General features: G+C 46.0%; 2 protein-coding genes across 2 annotated transcripts in view; one reads left to right on the top strand and one right to left on the bottom strand.

Annotated features, from left to right (window-relative positions):
* LOC307240670 (integrin alpha-3-like) overlaps nucleotides 1-1,038 on the top strand; it is a gene marked incomplete at both ends in the record, with an annotated part of 34,008 nt that extends 32,970 nt beyond the window's left edge. Inside the window, 3 exons of the mRNA XM_080014510.1 lie at nucleotides 48-161; nucleotides 297-395; nucleotides 892-1,038. Coding sequence (XP_079870636.1) covers nucleotides 48-161; nucleotides 297-395; nucleotides 892-1,038 — 360 coding nt within the window. The remainder of the gene's footprint in view (nucleotides 1-47; nucleotides 162-296; nucleotides 396-891) is intronic.
* Nucleotides 1,039-6,768: 5,730 nt separating this feature from the next.
* On the bottom strand, nucleotides 6,769-18,502 carry rdm1 (RAD52 motif containing 1). Its single transcript, XM_080015088.1, has 8 exons — nucleotides 18,486-18,502; nucleotides 16,475-16,604; nucleotides 13,621-13,803; nucleotides 13,100-13,228; nucleotides 12,733-12,925; nucleotides 11,302-11,400; nucleotides 8,585-8,664; nucleotides 6,769-6,942 (listed from the first exon to the last, which is right to left on the bottom strand). The coding sequence occupies exons 2-8, from the start codon at nucleotides 16,577-16,579 to the stop codon at nucleotides 6,865-6,867; spliced, it is 867 nt and encodes a 288-aa protein (XP_079871214.1). The 5' UTR covers nucleotides 16,580-16,604; nucleotides 18,486-18,502; the 3' UTR covers nucleotides 6,769-6,864.
* Nucleotides 18,503-18,556: the final 54 nt, after the last annotated feature.

The raw sequence follows: 18,556 nt of genomic DNA, 5'->3' as shown, positions 1-18,556 counted from the left end.
CCCACTCTGTGATTGCTATGTGTGTGTGTGTGTTTGTGTGTGTGCAGGAGTGTGCACGTGGCTCCGCCCGCTGTGCACGCTTTCTGTGTCGTATTCCAGATGTTGAAACTTCAGCGACTCTCAACGTTCATGGACGACTGTGGGACCCCACCCTGCTGGAGGTATGGACCCCCACCCGGACCCCCAAGACCTTAATCCCACCCAGATCCCCACCTAGAGCCATAAGACCTGACCCTGTGTGTGTGTGTGTGTGTGTGTGTGTGTGTGTGTGTGTGTGTGTGTGTGTGTGTGTGTAGGACTACAGTGATGCGTGGAGTGTGGAGGTCAAAGGTCGGGCCACTCTAAAGCTGCAGACCAAGATTTCTTCTTTAAGGATGAAGCCATGCACCCTGCAGGTAGGCAAACACCCTCCACCCTAAACACCCTAATACACCCTACACCCTAAACACCCTAATACACCCTAATAAACCGCAAAACCAGACAAGTGTAGTGATGCCTCGCAAATGAATCTTTTAAAGCAGACATTCCCAAACGTAAGAATGCCGCAGCCCAATTTGAAAAGTGAAAATGTTCTGCTGCCCAAACAAACCTTAAATCACAACCAAATGACGAGATATAAGATACGATCCGGATCAAAAATAGGTCACATTGACGAAGCTAACATGTCATTTCAATCCCATGGCTTTCATTGGTTCTGATTAATTTTTTAAATGTAAATATTTTATCATAAATATTTTATGGTCACTTTAAACTAACTTACAAAATTGTAAATAAAATGACCTCTCGCGACCCACCTGCAGTGCCGTCACGGCCCACCAGGGGGCAGTGGGCCACACGTTGGGAAAAACTGTTTCTGGATATAAAACCCATTCTGGATATAACCCAACCCAGGCTGAACTGAGACTTGAACCTGGAACCAAAAGACCCGAGAGAGTCACGCCCGCAGCCCGAGAGGAGTCCTCGCGTGAGAGGAACCATCCCAACTCAGAGCGACTTCTGTCTCCTTCACCGCTGACGAGTGTTCAACCCAAACCCTAAAACAATGTCAATTAATATAAGTAAAAAAGTCAAAGTCAAAGCAGATCGAGCAGGCTACACCCTACACCTAAACACCCTAACCCTAAACACCCTACACTTAAACACACTACACCCAACACCCTACTTACTCGACACCTCAACACCCAAAACACCCCAAGCTTAAACACCCTACACACCTTACACTTAAACACCCTATACCTAAACACCCTACTTAGCCTACACCCTAAACACTCCACCCCTAAACACCCTAACAGCATAACCCTAAACGCCATACACCAAAACACCCTAAGCCTAAACACCCTACACGCCTCACACTAAAACACCCAAACACCCTACTTACCCTACACCTAAACACTGTACACCTCAACACACCTATTACCATACACCTAAACACCCTACACCCAAACACCCTACCCCTAAATGCCCTACACTAAAACACCCTTAGCCTAAAAACCCTACACCTCAACACACAACTTACCCTACACCTAAACACTCTACACCTCAACACCCTACTTACCCTACATCTAAAAACCCCACACCAAAATACTCTAAATACCCTACACCTAAACACCCTAACCCTTAATTTCCCACGCTCAAACATCTTACACCTAAACACCCTACACCCTAAACACCCACACCTAAATACTCTAAACACTCTCCACGTACACACCCAACGCCCTAACACCCTAACCCTAAATGCACTACACTAAAACATCCTACACCTAAACACCCTTAACACCCTTCACCCTACAGCCTAAAGACCCTACACACCGTAGACACCATAACAGATGCTAACAAGTACTGTGTACTGTGTCCTCAGTGGAGTGTATATGTACGTGCACGGCAGCGGCAGGGCGATGCCCCACTGTGGATCCTCATGCTCTCTGCACTCACTGGACTCCTGCTGCTGGCTGCACTCTGCATACTACTTTGGAAGGTACTGCAAGTACATTGCAAGTATACACACTCACTGCAAGTACATACTCACTGCCAGTACACTGCAAGTGCACACTCACTGCAAATACACACTCACTGCAAGTACACACACTGTGAGTACACACTTACTGCAAGTACGCTTCAGGTACACACTCACTGCAAGTACACACACACACTGCAAGTACACAGAAACTACACACTCACTGCAAGTACACTGTGAGTACACACTCACTGCATGTACACACTCACTGCAAGTATACTGCATGTACACACTCGCTGCAAGTATACTGCAAGTAAACACTCACTGCAAGTACACACTCACTGCAAGTATACACACTGCAAGTACACACTCACTGCCAGTACACACACACTGCAAGTACACACTCACTGCAAGTACACACTCACTGTAAGTACACACTCACTGCAAGTACACTCTCACTGCCAGTACACCGCAAGTACACACTCACTGACAGTACACTGCAAGTGCACACTCACTGCAAATACACACTCACTGCAAGTACACACACTGTGAGTACACACTTACTGCAAGTACGCTTCAGGTACACACTCACTGCAAGTACACACACACACTGCAAGTACACAGAAACTACACACTCACTGCAAGTACACTGTGAGTACACACTCACTGCATGTACACACTCACTGCAAGTATACTGCATGTACACACTCGCTGCAAGTATACTGCAAGTAAACACTCACTGCAAGTACACACTCACTGCAAGTATACACACTGCAAGTACACACTCACTGCCAGTACACACACACTGCAAGTACACACTCACTGCAAGTACACACTCACTGTAAGTACACACTCACTGCAAGTACACTCTCACTGCCAGTACACCGCAAGTACACACTCACTGACAGTACACTGCGAGTACACTCACACTGCAAGTACACACTCACTGCAAGTACACTGCAAGTAAACACTCACTGAAAGTACACACTCACTGCCAGTACACTGCGAGTACACACTCACTGCAAGTACAAACTCACTGCAAGTACGCTTCAGGTACACACTCACTGCAAGTACACACACACACTGCAAGTACACAGAAAATACACACTCACTGCAAGTACACTGTGAGTACACACTCACTGCATGTACACACTCACTGCAAGTATACTGCATGTACACACTCACTGCAAGTATACACACTGCAAGTACACACTCACTACCAGTATACACACACTGCAAGTACACACTCACTGCAAGTACACTTCAGGTACACACTCACTGCAAGTACACACACACTGCAAGTACAAAGAAACTACACACTCACTGCAAGTACACACTCACTGCAAGTATACTGCATGTACACACTCACTGCAAGTATACTGCCAGTACACACACTGCAAGTACACACTCACTGTAAGTACACACACACTGCAAGTACACTGCAAGTACACACTCACTGACAGTACACTGCGAGTACACACTCACTGCAAGTACCCACACACTGCAAGTACACACTCACTGCAACTTTACACTGATATACTTGTGTATACGCACACGCACAATATCTGTATCTATATATTAAACTCGATATACTATTATTCAAGATTCAAGAGGTTTATTCGTCACATACATATACATACTTTCAGACATACAGTATATGCAGTGAAATGTCAGTGCAACGCACCCGGTGATTACACACAATATGTCCTAGACTGGACACAGTAGCTACTTAAGAATTGTTACTTGACCAACCAACTGATTCCTAAAAGGTGATGCAGTAAGTCGAATACTATAGAATAAAATCGAAATATATAGAACAAAATAAAATATAATAAAATAGAATGGATAAAGGGAATAGGCTTATGTATATGGGATAAGCTTATTCTGTATATACAGATATGTGCATTAAAGTGGCATGTGAATAAAGTAAGGTAGGGTTTGTGGGATAATACAGCACAGTATACAACAGTACACCACAGCAATACGGTAACGCCGAACAACCCTGAACAGTGACACAGTATGCGGTACAGTATGCTACATACAGTGCAGAAGGTAGTGGTGCCTATGTGTGTGTCTCAGTGAGGACCCCTGGTGAGTTCAGCGTTGACAGCTCTTATGGCTTGATGAAGAAACTCCATCTCAGTCTCTCTGTTCTCACCGTGTGACTGCGGAGGCGCTTGCCTGACCACAGCAGCTGGAACAGTCCGTTGTTGGGGTGATGAGGATCCTTCATGATCCTCCGGGCTCTGCTACTACACCTCCTGGTCCTGCAGGGATATCTATATTATCTACTCTGTTATAGATAGATAGAACATAGATACAGAATATCAATTGTATATAGGTATATAATAAATAAAAGTTTATGGTTGTATAGTTTATAGATACGTTGTACAGAAATATAGTATATAGATAAATGAATCACAACGCCTTCTCTGTGTGTGTCAGTGTGGGTTCTTCCTGCAGGGGGTGGAGCCTCAGGGGGGCATGGCTCTGCACCAGGGGAGGATTGTGGATAAAGCGTTTCGCACCGACACCGACAGCTTCCTTGTCCAGGATGACATCACTTCCTCCCGGAAGAGGAAGTGGATCACAACCTGGACACACACGCAGATAGACACATCAATACACAATGAATAATGATAATAATACATATATCGTGAGAAGCACCGGCGCTCCTGCTCCTCCTGCTGCTCTGTACGATTTTCTGTTCGTGTCACATGGTGGTTTCTCTGCCGTACGATTGGCTGTTCATGTCACATGGTGGTTTCTCTGCTGTACGATTGTCTGTTCGTGTCACGTTTTGTAAAACGCAATACGAGTTACAGTTTTCCGAGTCTCCTTTAAACGCAGCACCGGCTCAAGCTGGTCTAGATGTCGTACTCGCAAGTGGGTGGAAGGTAATGACTTCCTCAAGACAATGCTTGGACCAATATAACTTTGGATGGTGATGTCACAACAACCATGTCCCTGTCTACTTCCTGGAAGTAGACAGGGACATGGTTAGACAGGGACATTAAGGACATTAAAATAAAGTCACAACACGTGTTGCGTGTTGTGACTTTATCCTAAAAGTGAGGAGGTGTCTGTCTACTTCCTGTCAGGCCCCTGTCTACTTCCTGTAGTCCACAGAGTCCTGCCTCACAGTGTCTCGGTGGAAGGAAATCACTCCGTGTGGAAATTCCCAACAACACACACACACACACACACACACACACACACACACACACACACACACACACACACACACACACACATACACACACACACACACATACACACACACACACACACACACATACACAGTGTGTAACCACCATAGGGACACACATACACAGTGTGTAACCACCATAGGGACACACACACACAGTGTGTAACCACTACAGAGTGATGGAGTCTACACCACCCAGCACCATGTGAATGGACGTTCGTAGCCACAACCTGCACATTTATAATGAACTGGATGATGATGTCACAAAGCGTCTCACTCCACAAACTCATCTGGCTGCACCACCCGACCACAGGTTCTACAACCTTGATGTGTGGGTGATGCACCATCGTTCTCCTGCTTCTGGTCAAATTTCATCTGTTTTTTCACTGATTCCTGCTCCGTATGTGGATCCATTCGGATAAAAGTTGAACCACGTGATGTCTGAGACGTCCCGGTTCTAACGACACCTCAACCGTATCCGTCCCAGTCCGTAGCTGCAGCGGTTGTTCTGTTCCAGACACTTTTAGCCTGAACAGTGCCAGGCAGCGCCCTTTTATTACTATTGTTGTTGTAATTGTTATAACTGTTGGACCAAAACAGTCTCACTGCCGTTGTACTGGGTGTGTTGTAATAAAGTGCCTGTCTCACTCTCATTCTACTGGGTGTGTTGTAATAAAATACCTGTCTCACTGCCTTTCTAATGGGTGTGTTAAGACACAGTACCTGTCTCACTCGCACTGCCTTTATACTGGATGTGTTGTAATACAGTACCTGTCTCACTCTCACTGCAGTTCTACTAGGTGTGTTGTAATAAAGTACCTGTCTCACTCTCACTGCCTTTATACTGTGTGTGTTGTAATACAGTATCAGTCTCACTCTAACTGCCGTTGTACTGGGTGTTTTGTATTAAAGTACCTGTCTCACTCTCACTACCGTTGTACTGGGTGTGTTGTAATATAGTGCCTGTCTCACTCTGCCTTTCTACTGGGTGTGTTGTAATAAAGTACCTGTCTCACTCTCACTGCCATTCTATTGGGTGTGTTGTAATAAAGTACCTGTCTCACTCTCACTGCATTTCTGCTGGGTGTGGTGATAAAATACCTGTCTCACACTCACTGCCGCGTGTAGCAAATAACCAGAAGGAGTCTACAAGTCGTGCCCCGCCCCCAGTTTTTACTTGTTTCATGACTCCCCTTATTTATAATTCCTCGTAGAGATGTTCTCCCTGTGCGTTTTGTGCGATTCTGTTTTATCCTCATTGTCATAAACACTGATTAAAAACAACGACTGCTCCACTTGAACAATCTCAGTGCACTGAGGGGTTAAAGACTGAGGGTCCCACTCCTGTTATTTTTTACTCACATCTCCGAACTGAATGAAATAAAAGCAGCCCGGTGCGTTCCGTGCCTCGTCACGGATGGCAGCTTAACCCCAGCTTTCCGTGACGTCTTCTTCTCCCCCCGACGTGCCCAACTGGCAACCTCTCTGTGTTCCGGAAGCCGATTTATAAATTGATCACTGCTGTTTACCAAAATATAGACAGTACATACTGTATACTGTACCTAGAGAGACACAGGCACAACATATGACGCCTCCTGAAACAGACTCTGGTGTGAAAACATTTATTCAGTGAAACATTAAATTGAAGTAACTATTAAAACAAGATCAAAACACAGTCCGTCTGTTAAGCTGTCTGTCTGTCTCAGGTCACACTCAGTTCCCATTCTTCATCACCATCCTCTTCTTCAGGATCAAACTCAGACCAGGAGACTTTGTTCACCTGCACAGAGAGACAGACAGGTAGAAGGAGAGAGAAGCAGTTAGCGAGCAGAGACCAGCAAATGCTGCTTGCTTAGCAGCGTTGCCAGATATCTGTACAAGATACAATCAACAGATCAATACAATCAATACTGATCAAAACAATCAATATGGATCAATATAATCAATACTGCTCAAAACAATCAATACGGATCAAACTCAAAGTGATCAATACTGATCACATACTACAAAAGTACAACAAGATTACTACAGTACAGGATTACTACAGAAGTACTACAGGATTACTAAAGTACAGCAGAAGTACCATAGGATTACTAAAGAAGTACTACAGGGTTACCACAGAAGTACTAGAGGATTACTAGAGAAGTACTACAGCATTACTTCAGAAGTACTATATTAAGTGTATATTTGCTGGATTGTGATTGGATAGCACAGCGCCATGTGGCGCTTCCTTATTTGGAGTGTAAATAACGTATGTCCTCAAATCAAAACCGGGCCTCTAATAAATGTCGGGGACGTGGTTGACACAAACAAATAGAAGCCCGTCTCAAATACAGAAAGGTGATCTGCATGGAAAGCGCTCCGCAGCGCTGCAGCTCCATCACAGCGATCTTTTCTCCAAATAGAAACAGTGTTTATATTGTAGATGTATTTAATTTACTCCATTTCCTACTGCTGCGTAGCAGATCGCTTCTTGGGGAAAATGCCCCGCCCTGAGCGCTCTCGCTCTCCAGCACTCCAAGCAGGAAGTGGTGCGTTCAAGGGAAAATCTGAAAACTGTTCCCCCATCGGCTACAAGTGCGACTTTTAGAGTAGCTACGAGCTCTCTCTTTGGTCACCATACAGGTTTTTATATGGCATGGCACCCAGTTGGAATTTCGACCTAAAATTCATACTACAATATGATCAAATATACTTATTAAACAGAGGGAATTAAGTATATAAAGCTGCCTCCAATACAGGCCTGGTACCCTCAATTTGAGGTAAATAAAGGCCCATGTCATTATTTGAGGACTTGACTGTAGTATCCTAACCCTTTCACTGTAGTATCCTTGCCCTTCACTGTAGTATCCTGACCCCTTCACTGTAGTATCCCTGCTCTTCACTATAGTATCCCAACCCTTAACCTTAGTATCCAGATACCTTCACTGTAGTATCCTGACCCCTTCGTTGTAGTATCTTGGCCCGTCACTGTAGTATCTTGGCCCTTCACTGTAGTATCCTGACCCTTCACTGTAGTATCCTGACCCTTCATTGTAGTATCCTGACTCTTCTAAGTATATAAAGCTGCCTCCAATACAGGCCCGGTACCCTCTATTTGAGGTAAATAAAGGCCCTGGTCACTATTTGAGGACTTGACTGTAGTATCCTGACCCCTTCACCGTAGAATCCTGACTCTTCACTGTAGCATCCTCACCCTTCACTGCAGTATCCTTACCATTCACTGTAGTATCCTTACCCCTTCACTGTTGTATCCTGACCCTTAACTGTAGTATCATGCCCTTCACTGTAGTATCCTGACCCCTTCACTGTAGTATCCTTGTCCTTCACTCTAGTATCCTGACCCCTTCACTGTAGTATCCTGACCCCTTCACTGTAGTATCCTTGTCCTTCACTGTAGTATCCTTGCCCCCCCATTGTACCGAGATGACTCCCTCCATGTCATCCGCAGGAAGTAGATGCTCCCTGCCCTGTCTCACTTCCACCATAAGCCGACCGTCACCTGCAGAGAAAGACAGGTAGAGAGACAGACAGACAGTAACAGTAGTATTTATACTCCAGTAATATTAAGAAAAGGTAAACAGTATTTCTGAGGACTTCCTCTACAATGTACAACAAGATGTGAGGGAGGACCTCCTGTACAATAAACAAGAAGCGAGGGAGGACTTCCTGATCGATGACAAGAAGAAACTTAAATCTAGGAAACAGTGGCGAGGTCCACCTGCATCCGAGCAGCTTGTTCTAAGTAGGAGGCTTGGACATTGAAGGAGAGGACCTCACCGTGCTGTGGGCTGAGGAGCTTCATCAGCACCACTGTAACTCTAGTGGGCAAACCGGAGGGGGTCCACCAGGGGTGTCTCCAGCCGGGGAACCAGGGGTGTCTCCAGCGGGGGAACTACACTGCGTTCCAAATTATTATGCAAATTGGATTTAAGTGCCATAAACATTAAATTCTTTGCTTTTCAATTCAACTCATGGATGGTGTTGTGTCTCAGGGCTCCATGGATCACTGAAATCAATCTCAGACACCTGTGATAATTAGTTTGCCAGGTGAGCCCAATTCAAGGAAAACTACTCAAGAAGGACGTTCCACATTATTAAGCAGCCACAGGTTTCAAGCAACATGGGAAAGAAAAAGGATCTCTCTGCTGCCGAAAAGCCTCAAATAGTGCAATGCCTTGGACAAGGTATGAAAACATACCTTGAAAACATTAGATATTTCACGAAAACTTAAGCGTGATCATCGCACTGTGAAGAGATTTGTGGCTGACTCAGAGCACAGACGGGTTGGTGCAGATAAAGGCAGAATGAGGAAGCTTTCTGCCAGACAAATTCATCCGATTTAAAAGAGCAGCTGCTAAAATGCCGTTACAAAGCAGCAAACAGGTATTTGAAGCTGCTGGTGCATCTGGAGTCCCACCAACCTCAAGGTGTAGGATCCTCCAGAGGCTTGCAGTTGTGCATAAACCTACTATTGCCCCCCCCCCCCCCCAAACCATTGCTCACAAGCAGAAAGGGTTGCAGGGGCCCCCGAAATACATGAAGACTCATTTTCAAACAGTCTTGTTTACTGATGAGTGCCGTGCAACCCTGGATGGTGCAGATGGATGGAGTAGTGGACGGTTGGTGGATGGCCACCATGTCCCAACAAGGCTGCCACGTCAGCAAGGAGGTGGTGGAGTCATGTTTTGGGCCGGAATCATGGGGAGAGAGCTGGTTGGCCCCTTTAGGGCCCCTGAAGCTGTGATAATGACCTCAGCAAAGTATATAGAGTTTGTGACTGAGCACTTTCTTTCACGGTACAAAAAGAAGAACCGGGCCTTTCATAGAAAAAACATCTTCGTGCCTGAAAAACAATACCTCTGTGTCATTGGCTGCTATGGGCATAAAAGGAGAGAAACTCATGGTGTGGCCCCCATCCTCCCCTGACCTCCACCCTATTGAGAACCTTTGGAGCATCCCCAAGTAAAAGATCTATGAGGGTGGAGGCAGTTGGCATCAAAACAGCAGCTCTGGGAGGCTGTTCTGACGTCCTGCAAAGAAATTCAAGCAGAAACTCTCCAAAAACTCACAAGTTCAATGGAGGCAAGAATAGTGAAGGTGATATGAAAGAAGGCTCCTATGTCAACATGGAACTTGGCCTGTTCAGATGTTTTTGATTGAAATAGCTTTTGATTTCAGTAAATATGACTCCTAATGCTGCACATTCAACAAATGACCATTTTCAGTTCTTTACAACCTATAAAATGTTTTTGAATATTTTTGCAAGAAATACTGTTATCATTGGGAGGTTTGCTCAATAACATTTGAATTATACCCTAACGGTTGATGACTTGAAAATTATACTGACTGTTATTTGCATCGACTATTTTGGAAAATCAGAGAAAAATATAATTTGCATAATAATTTGGAACGCGGTTAAGAGTGTCTCCAGCAGTATAAGTAGGGGTGTCTTCAGCAGGGGAACCAGGGGTGTCTCCACCAGGGTTGTCCTTTTTGATTATTACTGACCACTTTAATGCTCATTTCAATATATATATATAATAATGTATGCCAAGTCACTTCATGTGCACACGGTTGGGTATTTTATGTATAAACAGTATTTTCACCTCCTTTAATTCATGCCCCCTCCCCCTTTGTATTTCATGCCATTTTAATGCTCATTACAATTTATGACACTTCCATCTGCAAACCCTACCTTACTCTTATTGAGATATCTATCCACACACACACACACACACACACACACACACACACACACACACACACACACACACACACACACACACAATTTTTATCTCTTATTGTGTTATTATAGTATTATTTGTCATTACATAGCTAGTGTCCATTTGGCCTTTCCTGTACATCTCAAAAAAAAAAAACTCTTCAACTGCTGGAGCTACTCCATCTGCTCCTCCATCTCCTTCCACTCCTCCACCTATTTCTGCTTCTCCACCTCCTTCCGCTCCTCCACCTCATTCAGCTGGTTTAGCTCATTCAGCTCCTCCATCTCTTCCTTCTTCTTCTTCTTATTGAGGAGGTTCTACAGTCACTAGTAATGCACTTGTTACCTAGTAGTAGTAGTATTACAAGTAGTAGTGTTGTAATATTGTTAGTATTAAGGTAGTAGTATTGTTACCTAGTAGTACTAGCAGTACTGAGCTGAATGCGTCTGCTACTGCTTTGTCTCGAACCCAACGCTGCAGTTTACTGTGTTTCTGAATACACACTGCTGGGCCTGAGAGACAGACAGGTGAGAGAGACATGTTTTGAGACAGGCAGGTGGAGAGAGAGACAGGTTTAGAGACAGACAGCAGATATTCAGTGTCAATAAAGCTGCATTTCCACAGCAGGAACCACAGTCTATGGGGACAAAGTCCCAGACCCAAAAAGTCCCTGGTCAGGATAGTAGTACGTTTCAAAAGACCAGGAACTCTGGGGGTGGGGCTTGCAGCACTGAATATTTCTGATTGGTCGAGTACTTGCAGCATTTTATTTCAGACAACGTTTTTAAAAAGCTGTAGCTGCAATAAAATTTTCCATTTGTACAAAAAACCTGAAAAAGCCATTTTTTGATAATAAAAAACAGTAAACGACAAACGACCGACTGTGTGTGTGTGTGTGTGTAAATATATATATATATATATATATATATATATATATATATATATATATATATATATATATATATATAAATTTGTGAGAGAGGGAATATTTCTTTTGACAGAAGGATAAAATGGATAAAGAAAGACAACCAAAGTGATATTTCACTTTATTGTTGTCTCTATTCATCTGTTTGATTCTTGTGGGTGTATAGTCTTCTTCATTTGCGCCACCTACTGGACTGGAAAAGTTTTTTGTGCCTCCTCCCTCCTTCTAGGCCCCCTTCTATATCTACTTCCTCCTTCTAGACCTCCTCCCTCATTCTAAACCTCCTCCAAGACCTCCTCCCTCCTTCTAGACACCCTTCTATATGTCCTTCTAGATCTCCTCCCTCCTTCTACACTTCCTTCTTGACCCCTCTCTCCTTTTAGACCTCTGACCTCCTTCTAGGCCTCCTCCCTCATTCTAAACCTCCTCTCTCCTTCTAAACCTCATTCCTCATTCTAGACCTCCTCCCTACAGCTAGACCTCCTCCCTACTTCAAAACCTCCTCCCTCCTAGACTTCCTCCCTAATTTTAGACCCCCTCCTTCCTTCTAAACGTCCTCTTTTCTACGAGACCTCCTCCCTACTTCTAGACCTCTCCCTACTTCGAGACCTCCTCCCTTCTTCTAGACCTTCTACCTCCATCTAGACCTCCTCCCTCCATCTAGACCTCCTCCCTTTTCTAGACCTCCTTCCTTCTTTCTTTACCTCCTCCTTCCTTCTAAAACACCTTCCTTCTTTCTTGACCTCCTCCCTCCTTCTAGACCTTCTCCTTCCTTCTAGACCTCCTCCCTTTTCTAGACCTCCTTCCTTTACCTCCTCCTTCCTTCTAAAACGCCTTCCTTCTTTCTTGACCTCCTCCCTCCTTCTAGACCTCCTCTCAACTTCCAAAACTTCTTCTAGATCTCCTCCCTCCTCCTCACCAGTGTTAGTGAAGCGCTCCTCCACCACAGCGACTCCTCTACTCGTTGCTTGGTGTTGGGTGAAGCTGAGATGAACCACGCAGCCATAACGCAGAGTCTTCTCCTTATGCCCCTCCTCTCCTCCTCTGCTCCTCCTCTGTTCCTCCTCCTCCTCCTCCTCCTCCTCAGGATTGTTAGCATCCAGCTGTTTCAGCTGAGAAGCATAGACAGAGTGAGAGACAGGCAGACAGACAGACAGGCAGCTGTTTGTCTCTTAAATCAGTCTGCGCCCCCCCCCCATTAGAGTGTAACTATAATCCAGTTGTATTGAAATTGTATTGAATGAAACTCTAAACACATCATGTTGTCATGACAACAGCGCTCTCACTGTGACGATGTGTGTTGACCAGCCGTTGAATCCCAGGCACTGATTGGCCAGTTCCACACAACGGGCGTGGCCAAGGGGCTTCCTGTCGGCGAGGAGGAAAGAAGGGCGCCCCCGGGTGCTCAGACGGACCTGGAAAAAAAGTATTAATCATTTAGGAAGAGAGGGGGAAGACAGGAACAGAGGGTGGGACAGGAGGGGGACAGGAAGAGGGGGGAACTGGAAGGGGGGCAGGAGGAGAGGTGGAGGACAGGAAGAGAGGGAGAGGACTGGAAGAGAGGGGGAAGACAGGAAGAGAGGGGGAAGACAGGAGGATAGAGGGAGGACAGGAGGGGGACAGGAAAGGGGGGACTGGAAGAGAGGGGGAGGACTGGAAGAGGGGGAAGACAGGAAGAGAGGGGGAAGACAGGAAGAGAGGGGGAAGACAGGAGGATAGAGGGAGGACAGGAGGGGGACAGGAAAGGGGGGACTGGAAGAGAGGGGGAAGACAGGAACAAAGGGGGATGCGAGGAAGAGGAAGTTACTTTGAGGGGTGGGCCGTCCTGGACCAGGGCTAGGCCATCAGTGGCACGCTGGGCGTGGCTCGTCTGGAGGGCGGAGTAGAACCTGATGAGGGCAGAGAAACCCGGAGCGTTGGGCGGAGAAGAAGGAAGAACCCGGAGCAGGAAAAGGGGACCGAAGGAGGAGAAGATGGAGGACAAGCTGTCCTGGTAGGACACAGAGAAACATTGTTACTCAACCTTTACTACACATTTAGTACACCTTTACTACACTGTTACGCCACCTTTACTACACTGTTACGCCACCTTTACTATACTGTTACACCTTAACTACACTGTTACTACACCTTTACTACTCTTCCGCCCCCCCCCCAGTGAGTATTGTGACATCATGGCCTTGTGATGATAGTATGGCATCAGAACACAGGCAGATAGATTGCTAAGAGACACATGCAGTCAATCTGATTGAGAATCTTGAGAAAGCACAATCTGTGAGTTAATTCATGATATCTGTATATGTATACAGTGTAGGAGCTATGACAACGTATTAACAGGTAAGAGCCGCAGTCGCAGGTACAGAGGCTGTGTACTCAAAGCGTCAAATGTATATGGCATTGGAGAGAGCACGCGTCGATGTCACGCGTTAACGCTGCAGAGCAGGCAGAGAAAGCATGTTTCAGCAGAGCAGGCTGAAAGGACATGCTTTGCGGCTGAAGAAAAGACGGATGCGGCACGCATGGAGGCCACACGCATGGAGGCCACACTAAGGGCCCTTTAGAAGGAAGCAGAAGCAAAGGCTGCAATAGCAGCAGCAGCAGAAGGGCTTGAAGCTGCTAGATGCCGCTGTACTGGGGAACCCCTCTCTGCTTCAGCAAAGAGGCCAAAGCGGCGCACCGGGGAAGATGTCAACGCACATTTCAGTGGCCAACACTGCGGCAGGGCCAATAAGTCCACAAGGAACATTCCACAACCCACGGACACAACGCGGCGACACAACGGAGATTCCCCCACCCCCTCTGAGCCCCACTACATACCACCCCGTACCCGCTCCCAGAACCCGGCGGTACCACCTTCAGGTGCCCCGCAATACAAAGGCCCCCACCCCAGGACATGGGCTTAGACATATCACTGCCTGGAGCTCGGCAGTACGGAGGCCCCCAGGACGCAGGCTTGGCCGTACCGTTCCTGGTCAGGGAGGATTACTGTGACAACTTTCACTTCCTGTGGTTTCGCAACCACCCCTGTGGCCACTATGGCCTTCTACAACAGTTCAGGTCAGACTGCAGGACCAGTGTTGTGGGCACCTGCAAGGAACTCCAGATAGACTCGATCGCCCTAGCGACAAGCAAGTTGAGAATTACCTGATAAAGAGTGCGAATGCGCATGGCAGTTCAATCCCCCGTACTCTTCAGATGTGGGCAGCACCTGGAAGAGGATGATTTTTGTCACATGCTGTATACTGAACGCCATGCTTCTTAAACATGGGACCACAAAGCTAAACCACAAGGCCCTTACAACATTCATGACGAAGGTCACATCAGACATCAAACAGTCAATGCCAAGCCTTTGACATCGATTTCCGCAGACCCAGAGCATCCCACCATTCTCCCTCCAACTATTCTGCGTACCCAGAAGGTTGATGCACTGCCGTTACCTCAAGCCCAGTTGAATGAGAGGGACCTGATCAATTGCCAATGGCGACAAGTCAAGAGTCTAGCGAACACTCTTGGACTAGTCACAAGGATTTTTCCCAGAGACGACGGGAAGGTGAGGAAGATCAAGGTTAAGATAAGCGAGGACGTTGCAGTGAGGGTGTGTCCCTTAGGCCCGTCTCGGAGGTTGTCCTTCTTCTGCCCAGTGACTCCAAGGCAGAAGACTGTGAAGCACGACTCCCCAAGGTCAAGGATCCCAGTGGTTCCATATCTTACGGATGCCAGGCGGGGAGTTTCCCGCCCCCTCACTCCATAGTTTGACGTAATAGCATTGTGATGATAGTATGACATCAGAACACAGGCCGATAAGACGGTCAGACAGAGACACACACAATCTGATCACCTCTCAGACCCAGACTAACGTCTCTTCCATCAGCCTCGTCATTGCCCTTGAGAAAGCACAGTCTGTGAGTTCATTCAGGTTATTTGTGTATGCATACAGTGTAGGAGCTATGACAACATATTATCTGTTATAATAATAAAAAAAAATTATTATTATTATTTACATCTGCATATATCTGTACTGTTCCACAGTTTTACACCGCTTCCATTAATGATACCAAAAGTGAGCTCCTGTCTCGGTACTGATTGGAAATGTTTAGCTCGCTGTACAGCCACGTACACGTGGTGAGGGCAGAAGAACTACACTGTTACACCTTTACTACACTGTTAGTACACCTTTACTAAACTCTTACTACACCTTTACACTGTTACTAAACCTTTACTACACTGTAACCAACATATTTACACTGTTAAACCATCTTTACTACACTAACAACATATTTATTACACTGTTACACCGTCTTTACTACACTCTGACTAAAACTTTACTAAACTGTTACACCTTTACTACACTGTCACTACACTTTTACTAAACAGTTACTACACGATACTGAAGCTTTACAACACTGTCACACCTTTACTACACTGTTACTAAACCTTTATTACACATTTACACCTTTACTATGCTGTCACTACAGCTTTACTACAATGTTACTACACCTTTACTACGCTGTTACACATTTACTACACCTTGACTCAACCGTTACTATGTCTTTTTTAGCTTTAGATAAATATCAAATTCTCCAGATTGTAAACTGAAACGCTCACACAACAGAACATGAAACTGGTCAGCAGGTTAGCCGCTAGTCAGCAGGTTAGCTTACATAGATGTGGGCTTGGCTGAAGCACGGCGGGATGTTCCAGACGAACAGAGCTTTGTTGCTTTCCATCGGAACCTGGAACTCCAGGACGTCCACCTCAGTCTCCATCAGGGGGTGGAGTCGGTCTGCAGCTCTACACAGGAAGAGGGCGGAGTCATTCTACAGCAATAAACAACATGCTGGAAGACTTTGTCAGTCTCCATCAGGGCGTGGAGTCACTCTGCAGTGCTACACAGGAAGAGGGCGGGGCCAGTCTGCAGCGATGCACAGGAAGAGGGCGGGGCCAGTCTGCAGCGATGCACAGGAAGAGGGCGGGGCCAGTCTGCAGCGATGCACAGGAAGAGGGCGGGGCCAGTCTGCAGCGATGCACAGGAAGAGGGCGGCCCTTTTGTGTAGGTGTCGCAAGATGCCGCTGCCCTCCACCAGGGGTCGATCTCTGGTGTCCCCCCTTTCATCTCTAACGAGGTGGGGTCAGGCAGTCGGCCTGTTTAGCACCGCCCCGCTCGGGTGCAGCAACGAGGAGCCATAGTGGGTGCGGTCGCTGCAGAGGCTCAGGTTCCTCGGCTCAAGCTCCTGGAGCGGGACCTGGAACAGGGAGTAGGACACTACACGGTGGAGTGCCGTGAGTATGGGGACACGGAGCACGCTTCAGTGGCCGGTTCCAAGACTGGCTCGGGACGTGACGCTCACGCTCGGAGCGTGGTTAGTGGTTAGGAGTGTGGACACGGATCAGGGACGTAGCAGTGCTGTGATGACGCTGTGAGATGTGGCTTAAAAGTTCTGAGTCGCTGCAAAACGTTGATGGTGCGTTACGTCCCTTGTGTCCTGGCGTCATGAATCTACTGCTGCGCTGCTATCATCTGTTGCCTTCTCTGTTTTAACTCTCTCCCCTCTTCAAACCAGCAGCTAGAGTTGGAGGTTGTGTGAAGGAGCAGAAGGGTGTAGGCTGATGGAGAACTTTTGGTTTGAGTTATGTTATGTCAGTTAATACCAACTTATTGGTATTTGTGTTTATGGTTTAGTTGCGGTGATCACGTTGGGCCCCCTTCTTCTGCTGGATCCCGACCTGTTTTGGGTGCTTAGCGGGCGGGGCAGAGGGTCGTCAGGTGAACTGGACCACCTGGGCAGGTCTCTACAAAGCTCCCGTATTTTAGATCTGACTTCTTGGTTTGTTTTCATAGTTCACTCACACTTTACACTCATAATCATACGCTGCTAGAATCACATCTTTTTGATGGTTCAAGACAGCTTTAAGGTTTGTGTAGCAGTACAGTAGCTGTACAGTAGTAGCGGTATTAGTAGTAGTGCATTAGTAGTAGCAGTACAGTAGCTGTACAGGAGTAGCAGTATTAGTAGTCGAACATTAGTAGTAGCAGTAAAGCAGCTGTACGGTAGTAGCAGTATTGGTAGTAGTACATTAGTAGTAGCAGTACAGTAGCAGTATTAGTAGTAGTACATTAGTAGTAGCAAAACAGTAGTAGCAGTATTAGTAGGACAGTAGTTGTAGCAGTACAGTAGCTGTACAGTAGCAGCGGTATTAGTAGTAGTACATTTGTAGTAGCAGTACAGTAGTAGCAGTAGCAGTTGCAGTACATTAGTAGTAGCAGTACAGTAGTAGCAGTATTAGTCGTAGCACAATAGTAGTTGCAGTACAGTAGCTGTCCAGTAGTGCAGTATTAGTAGTAGCAGTAAAGTAGCTGTACAGTAGTAGCAGTATTAGTGGTGGTACATTAGTAGTAGCAGTACAGTAGCTGTACAGCATTAGCAGAATTAGTAGTAGTACATTACTAGTAGTACGAATACTGCAAAATACAGTTAACACTAATAAACGTTCACGCGCTCCACGCACAGCACGTTGAGATAACGCAGATAAACCGAAATAAATGCAGTGTTTTTACAACTTAATATAAATAAATGCAGTGTTTTTACAACTTAATATAAATAAATGCAGTGTACTCACAGTATAATTCGAATAAATGCAGTATATTGATTTATTTACAACACTAAAACTTACTGTTTGGCTACACTTCCGTAAACAAGGTTTGGCGCGCGGCAGGTTCGGTATTTTAAGCCAATGGGGTTAGA

This window comes from Zeus faber (assembly GCF_960531495.2).
Source record: "Zeus faber genome assembly, chromosome: 15".
In the NCBI taxonomy this organism is placed as follows: Eukaryota; Metazoa; Chordata; class Actinopteri; order Zeiformes; family Zeidae; genus Zeus; species Zeus faber.
Note: the sequence above shows the minus strand (reverse complement) of the source record. Positions and strands in the feature narration are given on the sequence as shown.